The 20,437-nt window shown below is 41.2% G+C and overlaps 1 protein-coding gene across 7 annotated transcripts in view; it reads right to left on the bottom strand.

Annotated features, from left to right (window-relative positions):
- Positions 1–1,692: 1,692 nt before the first annotated feature.
- fgfr2 (fibroblast growth factor receptor 2) overlaps positions 1,693–20,437 on the bottom strand; it is a 111,569-nt gene continuing 92,824 nt past the window's right edge. For all 7 annotated transcript variants that reach the window (XM_046359172.1, XM_046359170.1, XM_046359171.1 and 4 more), the window contains 3 exons: positions 12,795–12,932; positions 12,077–12,182; positions 1,693–3,130 (listed from right to left, as the gene is read on the bottom strand). In XM_046359172.1, the coding sequence (XP_046215128.1) occupies positions 2,966–3,130; positions 12,077–12,182; positions 12,795–12,932 (409 nt within the window). In that variant the 3' untranslated portion in view covers positions 1,693–2,965. The remainder of the gene's footprint in view (positions 3,131–12,076; positions 12,183–12,794; positions 12,933–20,437) is intronic.

The raw sequence follows: 20,437 nt of genomic DNA, 5'->3' as shown, positions 1-20,437 counted from the left end.
GCAAATGTATTAAAAATTTAAAACGGAAGTATCACATTTACATAAGTATCGAGACCCTTTACTTGGTACTTTGTTGAAGCCCCTTTGGCAGCGATTACAGCCTTGAGTCTTTTTGGGTATGACGCCACAAGCTTGGCACATCTGTATTTGGGGAGTTTCTCCCATTCTTCTCTGCAGATCCTCTTAAGCTCTGTCAGATTGGATGGGGAGCATCGGTGCACAGCTATTTTCAGGTCTCTCCAGAGACGTTCGATCGGGTTCAAGGTTGGGCTCTGGCTGGGCCACTCAAGGACATTCAGACTTGTCACGAAGCCACTCCTGCATTGTCTTGGCTGTGTGCTTAGGCTCGTTGTCCTGTTAGAAAGAGAACCTTCGCCCCAGTCTGAGGTCCTGAGCATTCTGGAGCAGGTTGTCATCAATCAGGTTGTCACCTGTACTTTGCTCCGTTCATCTTTGCCTCGATCCTGAATAGTCTCCCAGTCCATGACGCTGAAAAAAATCCCCACTGCATGATGCTGCCACCACCATGCTTCACTGTAAGGAGGTGTCAGGTTTCCTCCAGACGTGACGCTTGGCATTCAGGCCAAAGAGTTCAATCTTGGTTTCGTCAGACCAGAGAATCTTGTTTCTCATGGTTTGAGACTCCTTTAGGTGCTTCTTGGCAAACTCCAAGCGGGCTGTCATGTGTCTTTTACTGAGGAGTGGCTTCTGTCTGGCCACTCTACCATAAAGGCCTGATTGGTAGAGTGCTGCAGAGATGGTTGTCCTTCTGGAAGGTTCTCCCATCTCCTAAGGGACTCTAGAGCTCTTTCAGAGTTACCATTGGGTTCTTGGTCACCACCCTGACCAAGGCCTTCTCTCCTGATTGCTCAGTTTGGCAGGGCGGCCAGTTCTAGGAAGAGTCTTGGTGGTTTCAAACCTCTTCCATTTAAGAATGATGGAGGCCACTGTGTTCTTGGGGACCTTCAATGCTGCGGAATTCTTTTATACCCTTCACCAGATCTGTGCTTGACACAATCCTGTCTCGGAGCTCTACGGACAATTGCATCAACCTCATGGCTTGGTTTGTGCTCTGACATGCACTGTTCACTGTGTGACCTTATATAGGCAGGTGTGTGCCTTTACAAATCATGTCCAATCAATTAAATGCACCACAGGTGGACTCCAATCAGGTTGTAGAAACATCAAGGATGATCAATGGAAACAGGATGCACCTGAGCTCAATTTCGAGTCTCATTGCAAAGGGTTTGAATATTTATGTAAATAAGGTATTTCTATTTTTTTTTTATACATTTGCAAAAATGTCCAAAAACCTGTTTTAACTTTGTCATTATGGGGTATTGTGTGTAGATTGATGAGGATAATGTTTTATTTAATACATTTTAGAATAAGGCTGTAACGTAACAAAATGTGAAAAAAGTGAATGGGTCTGAAGACTTTCTGAATGTACTGTAAATATCCAGAAATCTCATTCCATTTGCAAACCTAAGAAAGAGTCAAATGACTGGATAGAAACTGCATCATCTATATAAGAAAGGGATTAGCAAACTATAAAATGTACAGTATTTAAATTGTAACTTAATATTCACATTTATATATAAAATGTACGAAACCAGGATCTTTTTAACACCCACTACCAAAAATAGCTTTATTTCTGTTACCTCTGAAAGATACTTTTAAATGACCATAATAAAAATAATGAATTATTTATTCTTTGTTATCAGCATCATTAATAGCATTAATTCTTTCTTACTATTTTTGTTCTTTTTTCAACATTTTGATTTCATAAAAAAAAGTAAATAAATTAACATGCTATCTCTTTCCCTGAAAGCCAATAATACTCCTCTGTGTCATTGAGTGAGAGCGAGACAGGTGTTTGTGTGTGTGTGTGTGTGTGTACGTGTGCATGCTTGTGTTTGTGTCTTTAAAAGAACACAAGAGAACAGAAACATAACCTGGGTGATGACACACCTGTCTCAAACCCAAAGAGGGAGGACGGGAGAGGGGGGGAATTATTCTGGAGTCCATACAAAAAATAATTAACTGTAAATATATACTATTTATATATTTATACATATTTGAATATATTTACAATTTTACTCAGCACTATATTTATGCATTATTTTTTCGCCATAATAATAATATGTGTGTGGGATTATCAAGAGAAGATAAAAAAGAAACAAGACAATATTACAAAATATAAACAAGAGGCTGTGTCTGTAAGCGCTCTTCTCCTATTTAACCGTTTTTGTTAGTTGATACCTTCTTTCACTCCCCTTCCTATTTTGCTGTCCTCTTTTTGAGTTCCTTGTTTTTTCAGTTCATTAAGGTCCATATTTTCCCTCTGGGCACAAACTAAAGTCTTAGAATGGCAGTCAGCGGAATGGAATCATGGAAGGCACAAGTTGTAAATTCCAAACTCTTGTGGAAGACAACCGAACAAGTAACAAAACGGCAAGAAAGGGGGTCCCTGTCCTCTCCTTAAGACCTTGAACATGGGTATAAACGTGGGTGAATGTGTTCAGTTCTAACAGCAGCGCTGCCACCGGCCCAGTCTCATCCAGTCCGTTAGTCCTTTGCAAACTCTGTCTTTGCACACACTGTACATAGATTTTTTTTCTACTGTGTTATTGACTGTACGTTTGTTTATGTGTAACTCTGTGTTGTTTGTTTTTGTCGCACTGCTTTGCTTCATCTTGGCCACAAACCATTATTCCGAGGCGAGTTGTAAATGAGAACTTGTTCTCAACTGGCCTACCTGGTTGAATGAAGGTGAAATAAAAAAATAAAAAATAAAGTCCATTGGGAGCCAGAGGGGGGTTGGGGGGACAGGAGGTTTGTGGTTTGAGGGGGTTAGTTGTGGGGGTATATCTCAGTTTCTCTGGAAGTGTCTCCTTGGGGGAAGGGGGGGGTGTAAGGGGGAGGGGCAGGTCAGGCTCGATGGAGGGATTGAGGAGGGGAGGCCTCATGTTTTGACGGCCCCATTGATGTGCTGGTACTTTGAGAGGCAGGGCTCTTCTGGTAAGGGATCATGGGAGAAAACAGAGTCGTCACCGGAGGAACAGGAACTGCGTGTGTCCTGGAAACTGGGAGAATACTGCTCCGCTGTGGCACACAGGTCCAGATACTCCTACAGGACACATAGACAGGGTAAGAGGGAAGAAGGGGGTGAGACAACTATAACACTCACAGGTTTGGATAAAAGCGTCTGCTAAATGGCATATATATTTAGAGAGGAGAGATAGAGAGAAAGAGAAGAGAAAGTGAGAGAACTATAAACTATTATGTAAACTATAAACCACTCCTAAATCACGTTGGACAGATTCATAAAAAACGTTTGCGGCACCAGGAGAGAAAATAATCTTAAATCGGATCCGTATAAGAATATTTGCACAAATAATACTTAATAAATGGTGCGTGCTGGAGCGAGGGGAACTTTCCAGCACGGTTCACATCGAACAATGCTGACCCGGTTGCTGCTAGTCTCAGTATAAAGTGGTTCAACGTGTCTGGGCGGGCAAGGCAGAGCACCCAGAGAGAGAGAAGGAACAAAAGAGTGAGCGAGAACAAGAGAGAGAGGGAGGGAGGGAAAGAGTGAGAGGGGGAGACCAGTGAGAGAGAGAAACCAAAGAGAGGGAGAGAGAGAAAGAGACCAGAGAGAGTTCAAACTAAGAGAGGAGGGGCAAGAAAGAGAGAGAGAGAGAGAGAGAGAGAGAGAGAGAGAGAGAGAGAGAGAGAGAGAGAGAGAGAGAGAGACCGTTCAAACTAAAAGAGAGGGCTACATCTATACCGCTCCGCTTAACGTCACTCCCCCAGCACAATCCAAACAAACCTGACATCTGAAATTGGAATGTGGCTGAACGTAGTCTGGCAACCTTCAGCGCTCACCCAAAAACCGAGGAAAATATAAAAAACAAAAATATATTTTTTCTGTATTCATTTTGGGGCTTTTTCGACTTAAACCAGTCATTTTGTCTTTAGCCCTGCACCCTCCTTTCTCCTTAGAAGTGTTCTTGGGGTTTGAGCTTTCTTCATAAAAAGAGTGCTGGCTTCCATTTTCTCAGCTCAACACAAGGCATCTCACATTACTAAAGAGCTCCACATATGCCAGTGGTTTGGGGAGGGGAAAAAGGGGCGCTTTATTACATTTCAAAAGTTCAAACTGAAACCTTGAAGTTTGGGCTTTTGGCATTATCTATGGAGTCCCGGTCTGAGGCCAGATGAGCCCTGACAGATTTCCATCCACAGCCCCTCTTCAGACCCGTGCAGGGATATCATACACGACAGGAGGGGAACGGAAAGAAACACAAACCATTATTCCGAGGCGAGGAATAGCTCGGAGTAGCTCTCTATGATTGGGCAACTTCAGTGGGCCATGGCCTGGTTTGCATCAACCAGCCATTTTCTGGTCACTGTAAAGGTCATGTGTCAGCCAACGCAAGTTCCTTCTAATGCTTTTTGAACATTCTTGTTAAAAAAAAGTGTTGTTCAACTTTGCTTGCCCCCAATTGGAGTGTCTGTGAGCCTGTATCGTGTTCATCTTTTTCCAAGCTTTTGGAGAAGCCTGACATGCTTTTACGTCATACTTCTCAGTGCCCGAGCACTTCCAAAGATACGAGGTCAGCAGTGTTGGGGTCAATTCCATTTAAATTCTGTCAATTCAGGAAGTAAACTTAAATTCCAATTCCATTTTTTCCTCAACGCTATTTATATTTATTGGAATTTCTGTTTACTTCCTGAATTGAAAGGGAATTGACCCCAACCCTATACGTACATTGCCTTCGGAAAGTATTCCGACTTTTTGTTATGTTACAGTCTTATTCTAAAATGGATTAAATTGTTTTTCCCTCTCATCAATCTACACACAATAGCCCATGATGACAAAGCAAAACAAACAGTAATATCACATTTACATAAGTCTTCAAGAGGTTGGGCCATCCTATAAATGTTTAAATATGTATAAGGCCTTTATTAAGTGGTGCTAATACCACCCTTTATAAAGCACAGGTTTATGTCATACAGTGCACTTTTTCCACATTTTATTACATTACAGCCTTATTCAAAAATGTATTACATTTGTTTTTCTCCTCATCAATCTACACATAATACCCCAAAATGACAAAGCAAAAACATAAAAATAAAAAAACATTTTTGCAAATGTAGAAAACTGAAATATCACATAAGTATTCAGACCCTTTACTTAGTACTTTGTTGAAGCACCTTTGGCAGTGATTACAGCATGGAGTCTTCTTGGATATGACGCTACAAGCTTGGCACATCTGTATTTGGGGAGTTTCTTCTATTCTTCTCTGCAGATGGAACTGAAGTAAGATGGTTTTACGTGCTCCTAACCAACTGTGCTATTTTGTTAGTTTTTTTGCATTTAAAAAAACCCAACTTATTTTGTACATAATGTGGATGCTACCGTCTCTTATGACCGAAAATAACTTCTGGACATCAGAACAGCGATTACTCAACTTTACCTGGAAGAAACTTTTTCCTTTAACGAGTCCGACGAGAAGGATATGCTGCTTTCCCGGGAACAAATCCCTGTTATTTGCGTGGATAAAAGATGGAGGAAAAGGGGGCGCAGGTCGGGCTGCCTTCTGAGAATCCATAGGCGAGCGAGGAAACTCCCACTACCATCCATTCTACAGGCTAACGTACAATACTTGTAAAATAAAATTGATGACCTATGATTAAGATTATCCTACCAACGGGACATAAAAAACTGCAATATCTCATGTTTCACCGAGTCATGGCTGAACGACGACATGGATAATATAGAGCTGGTAGGATTTTCCATGCACCGGCAGAACAGAGAAGAAGCTACGTCTGGCAAGACGAGGGGTGGGGGTATGTGTCTATTTGTCAAGAACAGCTGGTGAGCAATGTCTAATATTAAAGAAGTCTGGAGGTAGTGCACACCTGAGGTAGAGTACCATATGATAAGCTGTAGACCACACTATCTGCCAAGAGAGTTCTCATCTATATTATTCGTAGCAGTCTATTTATCACCACAGACCGATGCTGGCACTAAGACCACACTCAACCAACTCTAAGGCCATAAATTAACAGGAAAATGCCAATCCAGGCAAACTTAAATCAGTTTTACCAAATTTTTACCAGCATGTCACATATGCAAATCTAGACCACCTTTACTCCGCACACAGAGATGCATACAAAGCTATCCCACACCCTCCATTTGGCAAATCTGACCATAATTCTATCCTACGTTTATAAGAAATCCCGCTCTAACCTCTGACGAACCATCAAACAAGCGAAGCGTCAATATAATTAAGATTGAATCCTACTTCACCGGCTCTGATGTTCGTCAGATGTGGCAGGGCATGAAAACTATTACAAACTACAAAGGGAAACCGAGACGTGAGCTGCCCAGTGACGAGAGCCTACCAGATGAGCGAAATGCCTTTTATGCTCGCTTCGAGGCAAGCAACACTGAAGCATGCACAGGAGAACCAGCTGTTCTTGATGACTGTGTGATAACGCTCCTTAAAACAGGTCAACAGTCAAAAAGCGCGGGGCCAGACGTGTACTCAAAGCACGCTCGGACCAACTGGCAAGTGTTTTCACTGACAGCTGCACCATCGAGAGCATTCTGACCAGTTGCATCACCGCCTGCTATGGCAAATGCTAGGCATCTGACCGTAAGGCACTACAGAGGGTAGTGCGTATGGCCGAGTACATCACTGGGGCCAATCTTCCTGCCATCCAGGACCTTTATAATAGGCGGTGTCAGGGGAAAGGACATAAAATTGTCAGAGATTCCAGTCACTCAAGTCATAAACTGTTTTTTTTCCGCATGGAAAGCCGGAGTGCCAAGTCTTGGACCAAAAGGCTCCTTAACAGCTTCTACCCCCAAGCCATAAGACTGCTCCACAATTAATCAATTTGACACATTTGTATTGTACACTGCGACTACTCGCTGTTTATCACCTATGCATAGTCACTTAATCCCTACCTACAAATGAACAAATTACCTCAACTACCCTTTACCCCCACACATTGACTCGGTACCCCCTGTATATAGCCTCGTTATTGTTATTTTATTGTGTTACTATTTATTATTTACTTTATTTGGTAAATATTTTATTAACTCTTGTTAATCTGCACTGTTGGTTAAGGGCTTGTAAGTAAGCATTTCACTGTAAGGTCTACACTTGTATTCAGCTGTATTCAGTGCATGTGACAAATAAAGTTTGATTTGAGATCCTCTCAACCTCTGTCAGGTTGGATGGGGAGTGTTGCTGCACAGATAATTTCAGGTCTCTAGAGCTGTTCGATCGGGTTCAAGACTGGGCTCTGGCTGAGCCACTCAAGGACATTCAGAGACTTGTCCCAAAGCCACTACTGCGTCTTGGCTGTGTTCTTAGGGTCGTTGTCCTGTTGGAAGGTGAACATTTGCCCGCAGTCTTGAAGTCCTGAGCGCTCTGGAGCAGGTTTTCATCAAGGATATCTCTGTACTTTGCTCCGTTCATCTTTCCTTGGATCTTGACTAATCTCCCAGTCCCTGCAGCTGAAAAACATCTTCACAGCATGATGCTGCCAGGTTTCCTCCAAAAATGACGCTTGGCATTCAGGCAAAAGAGTTCAATTCTGGTTTCATTAGACCAAAGAATCTTGTTTCTCATGATTTGAGAGTCGTTAGGTGCCTTTTGGCAACTCCAAGTGGGCTGTCATGTGCTTTTTACTGAGGAGTGCCTTCTGTCTGGCCACTCTACCATAAAGGCCTGATTGGTGGAGTGCTGCAGAGATTGTTGTCCTTCTGGAAGGTTCTCCCATCTCCACAGAGGAACTCTAGAGCTCTGTCAGTGTGACCATCGGGTTCTTGGTCACCTCCCTGACCAAGGCCCTTCTCAAATCAAATCAAATGTTATTTGTCACATACACATGGTTAGCAGATGTTAATGCGAGTGTAGCGAAATGCTTGTGCTTCTAGTTCCGACAATGCAGTAATAACCAACAAGTAATCTAACTAACAATTCCAAAACTACTGTCTTATACACACAAGTGTAGGGGGATAAAGAATATGTACATAAAGATATATGAATGAGTGATGGTACAGAGCGGCATAGGCAAGATACAGTAGATGGTATTGAGTACAGTATATACATATGAGATGAGTATGTAAACAAAGTGGCATCGTTAAAGTGGCTAGTGATACATATATTACATAAAGATGCAGTAGATGATATAGAGTACAGTATATACGTATACATATGAGATGAATAATGTAGGGTATGTAAACATTATATTAGGTAGCATTGTTTAAAGTGGCTAGTGATATATTTTACATCATTTCCCATCAATTCCCATTATTAAAGTGGCTGGAGTTGAGTCAGTGTGTTGGCAGCAGCCACTCAATGTTAGTGGTGGCTGTTTAACAGTCTGATGGCCTTGAGATAGAAGCTGTTTTTCAGTCTCTCGGTCCCAGCTTTGATGCACCTGTACTGACTTCGCCTTCTAGATGATAGCGGGGTGAACAGGCAGTGGCTCGGGTGGTTGTTGTCCTTGATGATCTTTATGGCCTTCCTGTAACATCGGGTGGTGTAGGTGTCCTGGAGGGCAGGTAGTTTGCCCCCGGTGATGCGTTGTCCAGACCTCACTACCCTCTGGAGAGCCTTACGGTTGAGGGCGGAGCAGTTGCCGTACCAGGCGGTGATACAGCCAGCCAGGATGCTCTCGATTGTCCATCTGTAGAAGTTTGTGAGTGCTTTTGGTGACGAGCCAAATTTCTTCAGCCTCCTGAGGTTGAAGAGGCGCTGCTGCGCCTTCTTCACGATGCTGTCTGTGTGGGTGGACCAATTCAGATTGTCTGTGATGTGTATGCCGAGGAACTTAAAACTTGCTACCCTCTCCACTACTGTTCCATCGATGTGGATAGGGGGGTGTTCCCTCTGCTGTTTCCTGAAGTCCACAATCATCTCCTTAGTTTTGTTGACGTTGAGTGTGAGGTTATTTTCCTGACACCACACTCCGAGGGCCCTCACCTCCTCCCTGTAGGCCGTCTCGTCGTTGTTGGTAATCAAGCCTACCACTGTTGTGTCGTCCGCAAACTTGATGATTGAGTTGGAGGCGTGCGTGGCCACACAGTCGTGGGTGAACAGGGAGTACAGGAGAGGGCTCAGAACGCACCCTTGTGGGGCCTCAGTGTTGAGGATCAGCGGGGTGGAGATGTTGTTGCCTACCCTCACCACCTGGGGGCGGCCCGTCAGGAAGTCCAGTACCCAGTTGCACAGGGCGGGGTCGAGACCCAGGGTCTCAAGCTTGATGACGAGCTTGGAGGGCACTATGGTGTTAAATGCAGAGCTGTAGTCGATGAACAGCATTCTCACATAGGTATTCCTCTTGTCCAGATGGGTTAGGGCAGTGTGCAGTGTGGTTGAGATTGCATCGCCTGTGGACCTATTTGGGCGGTAAGCAAATTGGAGTGGGTCTAGGGTGTCAGGTAGGGTGGAGGTGATATGGTCCTTGACTAGTCTCTCAAAGCACTTCATGATGACGGAAGTGAGTGCTACGGGGCGGTAGTCCCCCGATTGCTCAGTTTGTTTCAGAGAAGATAGTTCTAGGAAGAGTCTTGGTGGTTCCAAACTTCCATTTAAGAATTATGGATGCCACTGTGATCTTGGAGACATTCAATGCTGCAGACATTTTTTGGTACCCTTCCCTAGATCTGTTCTTCAACACAATCCTGTCTCAGAGCTCTACAGGCAATTCCTTTGACCTCATGGCTTGGGTTTTGCTCTGACATGCACTGTAAACTGTGTAATACAGACCTTATATAGACAGGTGTGTGCCGTTCCAAATCATATCCAATCAATTGAATTTACCACAGGTGCACTCCAATCAAGTTGTAGAAACTTCTCAAGGACCAATGACCAATGGAAACATGATGCACCTCAGCTCAATTTCAAGGCTCATAGAAAAGGGTCTGAATACTTATGGAAATAAGGAATCCGTTTTTTTTATACATTTGCAAAAATGTATAAAAACCTGTTTTCTCTTGATCAATATGTGGTAATGTGTGTAGATTTAAAAACGTTTTTTTAAATAAGGCTGTAACATAACAAAATGTGGAAAAAGCCTGAATACTTTCTGAAGGCACTACAAGTGAATTTCTCAGACTGCAGATTGTAGGTGACTGTGAACTCGGGCTGTTACGGTGTCCGCATTACCGCCACACCGGCAGTCACTTGTCATGACAGCAGTCAAATTCCACTTGACAGTCACGGTAACCCAAACTGCTCTCTGATGCCGCTGAAGGTCATTAGTAGCCTATCAAATTGGCTAAGGGTCAGCCGCTTATGGTCAGTACTCAGCGCTCTATTGTTCCACTAGTCATTCTGACATCAATGCAAATGCAATAGAAAATCAAATAAAACACTTCTGAGAGCTCTGGCATTCAAAATTAGAGCAAAATAGGAGAGCCAGCTTCTCATAGCTGGTTGATGCATGGAATTAAATAAGTGTTCCTATAAGCCCATGTTGCTCGACATTTCTATAGGCTATGCAACAGTGTTGATGGCCTCTATTAAAAAGACAAGGCTCCCATCAGGTTTCCATAGATTAGGCCTACTATATTTTTTTCTCAACTTTTCTAATATTTAAGCACATTGCATGACTTTACAACTGGAGTAGCCTACCTGGCTGGTATGAAAATGAAACTGTTTGAATGATGTCTGTGAGTATAATATAACTCATATGGCAGGCAAAAACCTGAGAAAGAATCCAAACAGGAAGTGAGAAATCTGAGGTTGGTATATTTTCAACCCATTCCCTATTGAAATCACATTGGGATATGAATGAAGATTCACTTCCTAGGGCTTCCACTAGATGTCAACCGCCTATAGAAATTTGAATGAGGCCTCTACTGTGTTATGGGACTGAATAAGAGGAGAATGAGTCAGCTTACTGGCAGAGAGCCATTTCCCGGTGACGCGCATATCACATGATATCTTCCTGCGTTCCGTTGCTCCTCAAGACACAGAGGAATTCTCCGGTTGGACCTTTATTGAAGATTTATGATAAAAACATCCTAATGATTGATTCTGTACTTAGTTTGAAATGTTTCTTCGACCTGTAATATACATTTTTTAAGTTTTTGTCCGAAGAAATGGTCAACCGGCACTAGCGTTTGGATAGGGGTACCAAACGCGCTAACAAAAGTAGCTAATTGGACATAAATAACGGACAATATCGAACAAATTAAACATTTATTGTGGACCTGGGATTCCTGGGAGTGCATTCTGATGAAGATCATCAAATGTAAGGGAATATTTATCATTTAATATCTGTTGACTCCAAAATGGCGACTATTTGTATTATATTTCTGAGCGCCGTCACAGATTATTGCATGGTTTGCTTTTTCCGTAAAGTTTTTTTGAAATCTGACACAGCGGTTAAGGAGAGGTATATCTTGTAACTCCATGTGTATAACTTGTATTATCATCGACATTTATGATGAGTATTTCAGTTGAATCGATGTGTCTATGCAAAATCAATGGATGTTTTTGGAACTAGTGAACGTAACGCGCCAATGTAAACTCAGATTTTTTGATATAAATATGAATTTTATCAAACAGAACATACATGTATTGTGTAACATGAAGTCCTATGAGTGTCATCTGATGAAGATCATCAAAGGTTAGTGATTCATTTTATCTCTATTTGTGCTTTTTGTGACTCCTCACTTTGGCTGGAAAAATGGCTGTATTATTATTGTGGCTTGTTGGTGACCTTACATAATCGTTTGTGGTGCTTTCGCTGAAGAGCATATTTGAAATCGGACACTGTGGTGGGATTAACAACAGGATTACCTTTAAAACGGTATAAAATACATGTATGTTTGAGGAATTTTTAATGATTAAATTTCTGTTGTTTTGAATTTGGCGCCCTGAACTTTCATTGGCTGTTGTCATATCATCCCGGGATTGCAGCCCAAAGAGGTTTAACAATCAATTACCATGAGACGGGCTGACAAAAGTTCATGATGGCCACAGCCCTAGTGTGAACAGGTGTGATGGTTAAGCGGAATGACTCTGGTTTGTACCCTCACCTCATTGGTGACCAGGGTCAGGATACGGTCTAGATCCTCCACCAACTGCTTGAAGGTGGGTCGATGGGAGGAAATGGCATGCCAACAGTCTTTCATCATCATGTACCTGAGAGAGAGAGAGAGAGAGAGAGAGAGAGAGAGAGAGAGAGAGAGGTTAACAAAAGTCCTGTATTATATATTTCCAAAGTACATTCCTTGTCACTCATTAAACAGACTGCTGTTCTTCTCTAAAACACTGTCAAAGTGGGTGAGATGATTAAGACTGATTTCTCTGAGCCTAAGTGTCCAGGTATGAACCAGACAATCCAAACACAGAGCTATGCAGGTTCTATTTCTCTGTACTCTAACGTTCAAGACTGATGGACGCCAATGCCAATCCTATCCTAGGTCTGTCTGTCTCCACTGTGGGCTTCACTGTTTTCAGTACAGTGTGAGAACATTAGGCCCTACAGTACCGGTTTAGGCCGCAACATTGTTTTCTGTGTGAGTGGACAGGCCCCATTGTGAATGAAGACATTGATACAGACCCAGGCCAGATGTGTAGGGTCATTGATCTGATGGAGATGGGGTGAGGGTGGGGACTCCAATAAGGTTAATGTGTGTTTGTGTGCGTGTGTGCCTGCCTGCGTGAATGCACACATTCGTGCTTGTGCTCCTGCCTGCGTGCATGCATACGTGTGTGTTTCAGATTTTAAAAAATATAAAGATGGTATCATACAGCTCGTTGGTGCAGTTGCCAGGCTTGTCCATGCGATGGCCCTCTTTCAGCAGCTTGAAGAGCTCTTCTACGGGGATGCCGGGGTACGGAGAACCCCCCAGGGTGAAGATCTCCCACATTAGCACCCCAAATGACCAGCTGGGAAGAAACACACATACACACCAGAGTTCTCAATTTCAGCCCGAACCTGATGGGGCCCGACAGGTTTGGGCCGGGCCTGTGTTTTCAAAAACAAATTAATGGCCAATATTATTATTTATTTTTTTACAGTGCGTGCCTGTGTGAATGGCACACCCTCTCTCTCTCCTCCGTCAGCTGCAGGAGAAAGTACAAGATGTATTGTGCTGTCCGTTGGGCTGAAGCTGCTATCTAATTAGTTATTCATTTGTTTCTTGCTTGTTTCTCCCACTGAAAAGTTACGTTACCGAAATCCCTCATTTGTTGAGACTGCAAAAACATTCACTATTCGCTAAATGTACCCTCCCTGCTATGCTGTTAGGCCAATAGCTAATAATATCCAGAACATGTATTTATTTATTATTTAATTATTGTTGTCTTAATACACAGGCCATAGCCTAATTATCCAGAACATTTCATTTTAAAAATAAAAAGCTTGAGTATATTTAAAGGCATGACTGAATGACTCATACTTATATAGGCTACTATAGTACTTAATAATAATAACAATTATAATAATCTTAAGAAGAAGATGAAGAAGGAGAAAGAGGGTAAACCGAGAGCTGTGTGTGTGCCACTGCCAAACAGGTGTTAGATTAAAAAGTTTGTGTTTTCTGACTGTTTGGAACAGTGTAAACAGCACCTAACAAATTATAAGAACTCCCGGAGAGTCTGTTCTAATGAAAAAAAAAGGTTTTATTAGACTACAAAGATTAAACACAGTCGCATTCCTACAATTGCTGACGTTGCAGTTTACCTGTTGAATTATTCAAGGTTCCCTTTGTTATTTCATTTTAAAACTAAGCCTACTGATGACGATATTAGCATACGTATTATTATAATGATGATGATGATAATAATAAGAAGAAAGCGATCAAGAAGACGGAGCACTGTGTGACCCATGTGTGTAAAAGCTGGGCCTATTATAAAAACAAAAAAAATATGTTTGTTTGGAACAGCGTAAAACAATGGTGAATCATTTATTGTTTTTAAATCACAGAATCTATTCTAATGAAAACAATGACTAAAATCTTTACTACAACATGGCAAAGTGTAAAAACAGTGGAATTCGTGAAATTGCTTTATTCAACATACATTTTATTCAAACATCGCATTCCAAAATCATGGGCATTAATATAGAGTTGGTCCCTCCTTTGCTTCTATAACAGCCTCCACACTTCTGGGAAGGCTTTCCACTACACGTTGCTGTGGGGACTTGCTGTGTGGACTTGCTTCCATTCAGCCACAAAAGCATTAGTGAGGTTGGGCGATTAGGCCTGGCTCACAGTCAGCGTTCCAATTAATCCCAAATTCATCCCATTGTCATGCTGAAACAGGAAAGGGCCTTCTCCAAACTGTTTCCACAAAGTTGGAAGCACAGAAACGTCTAGAATGTCATTGTATGTGGTAGCGTTTTGATTTCCCTTCATTGGAACTAAAAAGCCTAGGCCCAAATCATGAAAAACAGCCACAGAACATTATTCCTCATCCACCAAACTTTACAGGTGGCACTACGCATTCGGGCAGGTAGCGTTCTCCTGGCATCCACCAAACTCAGATTCCTCCGCTGGACAGCCAGATGGTGAAGCGTGATTCACCACTTCAGAGAACGCATTTCCACTGCTCCAGAGTCCAATGGCAGGGAGCTTTACACCACTCCAGCCATCGCTTGGCATTGCACATAGTGATCTAAGGCTTGTGTGCGGCTGCTCGGCCATGGAAATCCATTACATGACGCTCCCGACGAACGGTTCTTTGATGACGTTGCTTGTGCTGACGTGTCCACATGCGTTTGTATATATAGTGTAGCTTACATGTTGTGGTTGTCTGAGGCAGTTGGAATCAAACAAACACTTAACCAGGCAACAGAAGCAGCATCTGTCTAATTTCTGAAAATATATATGGATGTTTTATAAACTCTGAGTCTACATATAACAGTTGATTATACTCAATTTGGGTTTTCCCCTCTCCTAACTTTTCTTAGACAAGGCAAGGGCTTTTCCCCTCTCCTAACTTTTCTTAGACAAGGCAAGGGCTTTTCCCCTCTCCTAACTTTTCTTAGACAAGGCAAGGGCTTTTCCCCTCTCCTAACTTTTCTTAGACAAGGCAAGGGCTTTTCCCCTCTCCTAACTTTTCTTAGACAAGGCAAGGGCTTTTCCCCTCTCCTCACTCCGCTTGATGATGTCTCTGCCACATTGTTGTCAACACCAGTGTAAGTGAATAACCTTCTGGTTAACTTTAGCAAAATAGCAACTTGGTCTATAAATCTGGCATTACATTTCTTGCCTGGGCTTGGGCTTCAGCTCATCGGGTCTGGGTCAGACCAAGTTTCAATTTTCAGGCCAGATGAGAACTCTAATACACACATATTCAACATGGTTGATTTCATCATAATTATCTTGTTATACATACACACACACACACACACACACACACACACACACACACACACACACACACACACACACACACACACACACACACACACACACACACACACACACACACACACACACACACACACACACACACACACACACACACACACACACACACACACACATACATACATATGATAAATTGATAGCGATGAAAGTATGAGACTTATTATTATAATATAATTTTTCCTCACAAGATTTCCACAAGTACTGCTAAGAGAACCAAAGTGTTAAAGGGTAACTGTTTAAAGAACCCACAGCTGCTATCATTCCATTGATTCCATTAATTAAAATGCTAAACATCATCTATTAAAGTTATCCCCTAGCATTAATTTAGATGTACTCAATTTGACAAACGGATGTTTTGTGTAGAGGTGGTGGGGAACAAATCAAATGTATTGTATTGGACACATGCACCGAATACAACTTTACTGTGAAATGCTTGCTTACGAGCCATTCACAACGACGCAGAGTTAAAAATAAGAAAGTAGGAAACATACAAATAGTATCACAAGAGGAACTATATACAGGGAGTAACTGTACCGTATCACTGTGCAGGGATACAAGATATTTGAGGTAGATATGTACATAAAGCCAGGGTTATGTGACTAGGCATCAGGATAGATAATAATAAGAGAAGAATAAAGAACAGAGTAGCAGCAGCATATGATGATTGCGAATGTATGTGTGTGTGTGACATTGGTATATATGCGTGTTATGTTTGTGCGTATGTAGTGTATGTGAATATGTTATGGGTTTGTGTGAGAGTGTCAATGTAACGCGTGTGAGTGAGTGTATATAAAGTGTATACAGTGCATTCGGAAAGTAGTCACTCCCTTGACTTTATCCACGTTTTGTTATGTTTCAGCCTTATTCTAAAATGTATTAAAGTGTTATTTTCCCCTCATCAATCTACACACAATAACCCATAACGACAAAGCAAAAAACATTTTTGGGAAATTTTTGCAAATGTATATACAATTCCAGTCAAACATTTGGACACACCTACTCATGCAAGGGACTTTCTTTATTTTTACTATTTTCTACATTGTATAATAATAGTGAAGACATCAAAACTATGGAATAACACATATGGAATCATGTAGTAACCAAAAAATTGTTAACTTCTTGACGCTACCCATCTCGGTACTGGGATAATTGTCATCAGCAACCGCTGAATAGCATAGCGCAACAGTCAAATAATATGACTAAAAAATATTCATATTCATGAAATCAATATTGCAAAACACAGCTTAGCCTTTTTTTAATCCACCTGTCGTCTCAGATTTAGAAATTATGCTTTACAGCAAAAGCAATCCAAGCGTTTGTGTAAGTTTATTGATAGCATAACATAACATTATGTACAATAAGCATTAAGTAGCTAGGTCACAAAATCAGAAAAGCAATCAAAAAAATAATTTACCTTTGATGATCTTCAGATGTTTTCACTCACGAGACTCCCAGTTACACAACAAATGTTCCTTTTGTTCCATAAAGATTATTTTTATACCCAAAATACAGATGTTTGTTTGTCGCGTTATGTTCAGAAATCCACAGGAAAAGCGGTCACGACAACGCAGACGTATATTCCAAATAATATCCATAATGTCCACAGAAACATGTGAAACGTTTATAATCAATCCTCAAGTTGTTTTTAAAATATATATTCGATAATTTCTCAACCGAGTGTGTAGCTTTTTCAATAACAGCGGGAGAAACAATGGCCGCTTTACGCAGTTGCGCAAAACTCACTCTGTGAGCCCCCACCTATCCACTTACGCAATGTGATCCTTCACGCTCATTTTTCAAAATAAAAGCCTGAAACTATGACTAAAGACTGACATTTTAGGGAAGCCATAGAAAAAGGAATCTGGTTGATATCCCTTTAAATGGAGGATAGGCATGCATAGGAACAGAGGTTTCAAAAGGCTTTCGCCTGCAATATCAGTTCTGTTATACTCAAAGACAATATTTTTACAGTTTTGGAAACTTTAATGTGTTTTCTATCCTAATCTGACAAGTATATGCATATTCTAGTTTCTGGGGCAGTTTCAAATGGGGACATTTTTTAGCCAAAAACGAAAATACTGCCCCCTACACGCAAAAGGTTAAACAAATCAAAATATATGTTATATTTGAAATTCTTCAAAGTAGCCACCCTTTGCCTTAATGACAGCTTTGCACACTCTTGGCATTCTCTCAAACAGCTTCAAATTCAAAAACATTACAATACGTTCACAGATTTCACAACACACTGTGCGCCCTCAAGCACCTACTCCACAACTACCACATATCTACAATACAACATTTGAATTTGTACTTGTGTGTATAGGGCATATGTTATCGTGTTTGTGTGTATCGATGTGTCTGTGCCTATGTATGTGTTGCTTCAAAGTCCCGCTCTTCCATAAGCTGTATTTTCATCAGTTTTTTAAATCTAATTTTACTGCATGCATCAGTTACTTGATGTGGAATAGAGTTCCACGTAGACATGGCTCTATGTAGTACTGTGCTGCTCCCATAGTCTGTTCTGGACTTGGGGAATGTGAAGAGACAGCATGTCTTCTGGGGTACGCATGGATGTCCGAGCTGTGCGCCAGTAGTTCAAACAGATAGCTCGGTGAAATCAACATACCTCTCATAAATACAAGTAGTGATGAAGTAAATATCTCCTCTACTTTAAGCCAGGAGAGATTGACATGCATATTATTAATGTTAGCTCTCTGTGTGCATCCAAGGGCTAGCCGCGCTGCCCTGTTCTGAGCCAATTGCAATTTTCCTAAGTCCCTTTTTGTGGCAACTGACCACACGACTGAACAGTAGTCCGGGTGCGACAAATCTAGGGCCTGAAGGGGAAGATGAGGAGTGGCGCCAAGTGAGGACGTACTTTTCTGAGCTCCTCATCAGAACATTTAAATATTTGATTAGTTTGTTCCAACACATATGGGTAGATTGTAATGTTGATCAAAATACCACTCTACAATCTGAGACTCAATTGTAAGGCTTACTGTCATGTTTTTGTCATTTTTGTCAACGATGCCAGGCATCAATAGCCAGTATAAGGACTGAACCGGGCAATCCAGCTGCATGGGTTGTTACTGTTGTTGATCTGTTAACGGATGGGTTACCTGTGCTGCAAGGGACTGTACTCCACCTGGAGAAGATGGGTTTAACGTTATGTGAATTTCTCCAGTAATCAACATTTTTGATTATGATGGCACATGTTAATGCCAGATTAGCTAGTTAGCTAACATTTACATTACAGATCGGATCTCTTTAGCTAACATCACTTGTTATCAATCTCAGCTAATTTGGACAAGCGCAATACTATTTATGATGCTTAGACCAATACTAAAGTATTATTTAAGTTATCTTGTTATTTTGTTTAGATGGCTACCTTGAAAAACATATATTGCAAGGATTTTACTAGTTTGTTTAGCTCTCATATTTTGAGGCAACCATTAGTTTACTTATAATGTTGGTTTAATGCTCCTCTTTTGCTTCTGTTTGAGCTAACCTTGTCGCTAACCCATGTCGCTAATCCATGCTACAAGCGCAACACAGCCATAGCTGTTATCTTTCCCCTCCATAGTTTGGAATTTTCCATCTAAGCTATCATTATAGATCGTGGGATCTCTACATTCATTGGTTTAGTTCGAGTTCGTAATTGCCCTCCGTTATTACATAGCTCCGTGTAGCCGGGAGCCATGAGACATGAATTAAAATGTACAAATTACATGTCATACCAACTAAATCCACTAGAGGGCATACAATTTAACGGTATGATTATTTACCTGCATAGCCCTGCTATTTTAGCAATAAGAGCGGGTTGAACTGGGTGATTTGAAAGGGGATATTGTGTGTTGTGGCACATTACAATACACAAAAAATCTGTTATTGTTATATTTTTAAGGGAGTTTTGCTTCCTCTCCTTTTGATAGCCTGCTGACTGCGTAATTTGAGGTCATCTTAAATTAACAAACATAATTGAGTGTTACAGAACACAAAAGTAACAGGGTAACCACACTGATATATTTACTCTCAGACTCAGATACTATAAGTTACAAAAAAATGTACATTGAAAGTTTGCATGTGATGCCATATGGCAAGGAATTCCCGGAGTCACATATTTAATGAAGCTGCCAGTTGAGGACTTGTGCGATGTCTGTTTCTCAAACTAGACACTAATGTATGTGTCCTCTTGCTCAGTTGTGTACCGGGGCCTCCCACTCCTCTTTCTGTTCTTGTTAGGGCCAGTTTGCTCTGTTCTGTGAAGGGAGTAGTACACAGCGCTGTACGAGATCTTCAGTTTCTTGGCAATTTCTCACATGGAATAGCCTTCATTTCTCCGAACAGGAATAGACTGACGAGTTTCAGAAGAAAGGTCTTTGTTTCTGGCCATTTTGAACCTGTAATCAATCCCAACAAATGCTGATGCTCCAGATACTCAACTAGTCTAAAGAAGGCCAGTTTTATTGATTCTTTAAATCAGAACAACAGTTTTCAGCTGTGCTAACGTAATTGCAAAAGGGTTTTCTAATGATGAATTAGCCTTTTAAAATTATACATTTGGATTAGCTAACACAAAGTGCCATTGGAACACAGGAGTGATGGTTGCTAATAATAATAATGTACGCCTATGTAGATATTCCATTAAAAAATCTGCCGTTTCCAGCTACAATAGTCATTTACAACGTTAAAATGTCTACACTGTATTTCTGATCAATTTGATATTATTTTAATGGACATTTGTTTTTGTTTTTCTTTAAAAAACAAGAACATTTCTAAGTGACCCCAAACTTTTGAATGGCAGTGTACATTTTTCCAGCAGCAGACTATGATCGATAATGTCAAAAGCCGAACTGAAGTCTAACAAAACAGCCCCCAATCTATTTATCGTCAATTTCTCTCAGCCAATCACCAGTCATTTGTGTAAGTTCTAAGCTTGTTGAATGTCCTTTCCTATAAGAGTGCTGAAAGTCTGTTGTTAATTTGTTAACTATACAATAGCATTGTATCTTGTCAAAC

The sequence above is a fragment of the Oncorhynchus gorbuscha genome, linkage group LG08 (assembly GCF_021184085.1).
Source record: "Oncorhynchus gorbuscha isolate QuinsamMale2020 ecotype Even-year linkage group LG08, OgorEven_v1.0, whole genome shotgun sequence".
Classification (NCBI taxonomy): Eukaryota; Metazoa; Chordata; class Actinopteri; order Salmoniformes; family Salmonidae; genus Oncorhynchus; species Oncorhynchus gorbuscha.
This window is presented reverse-complemented; position numbering and strand designations above follow the sequence as displayed.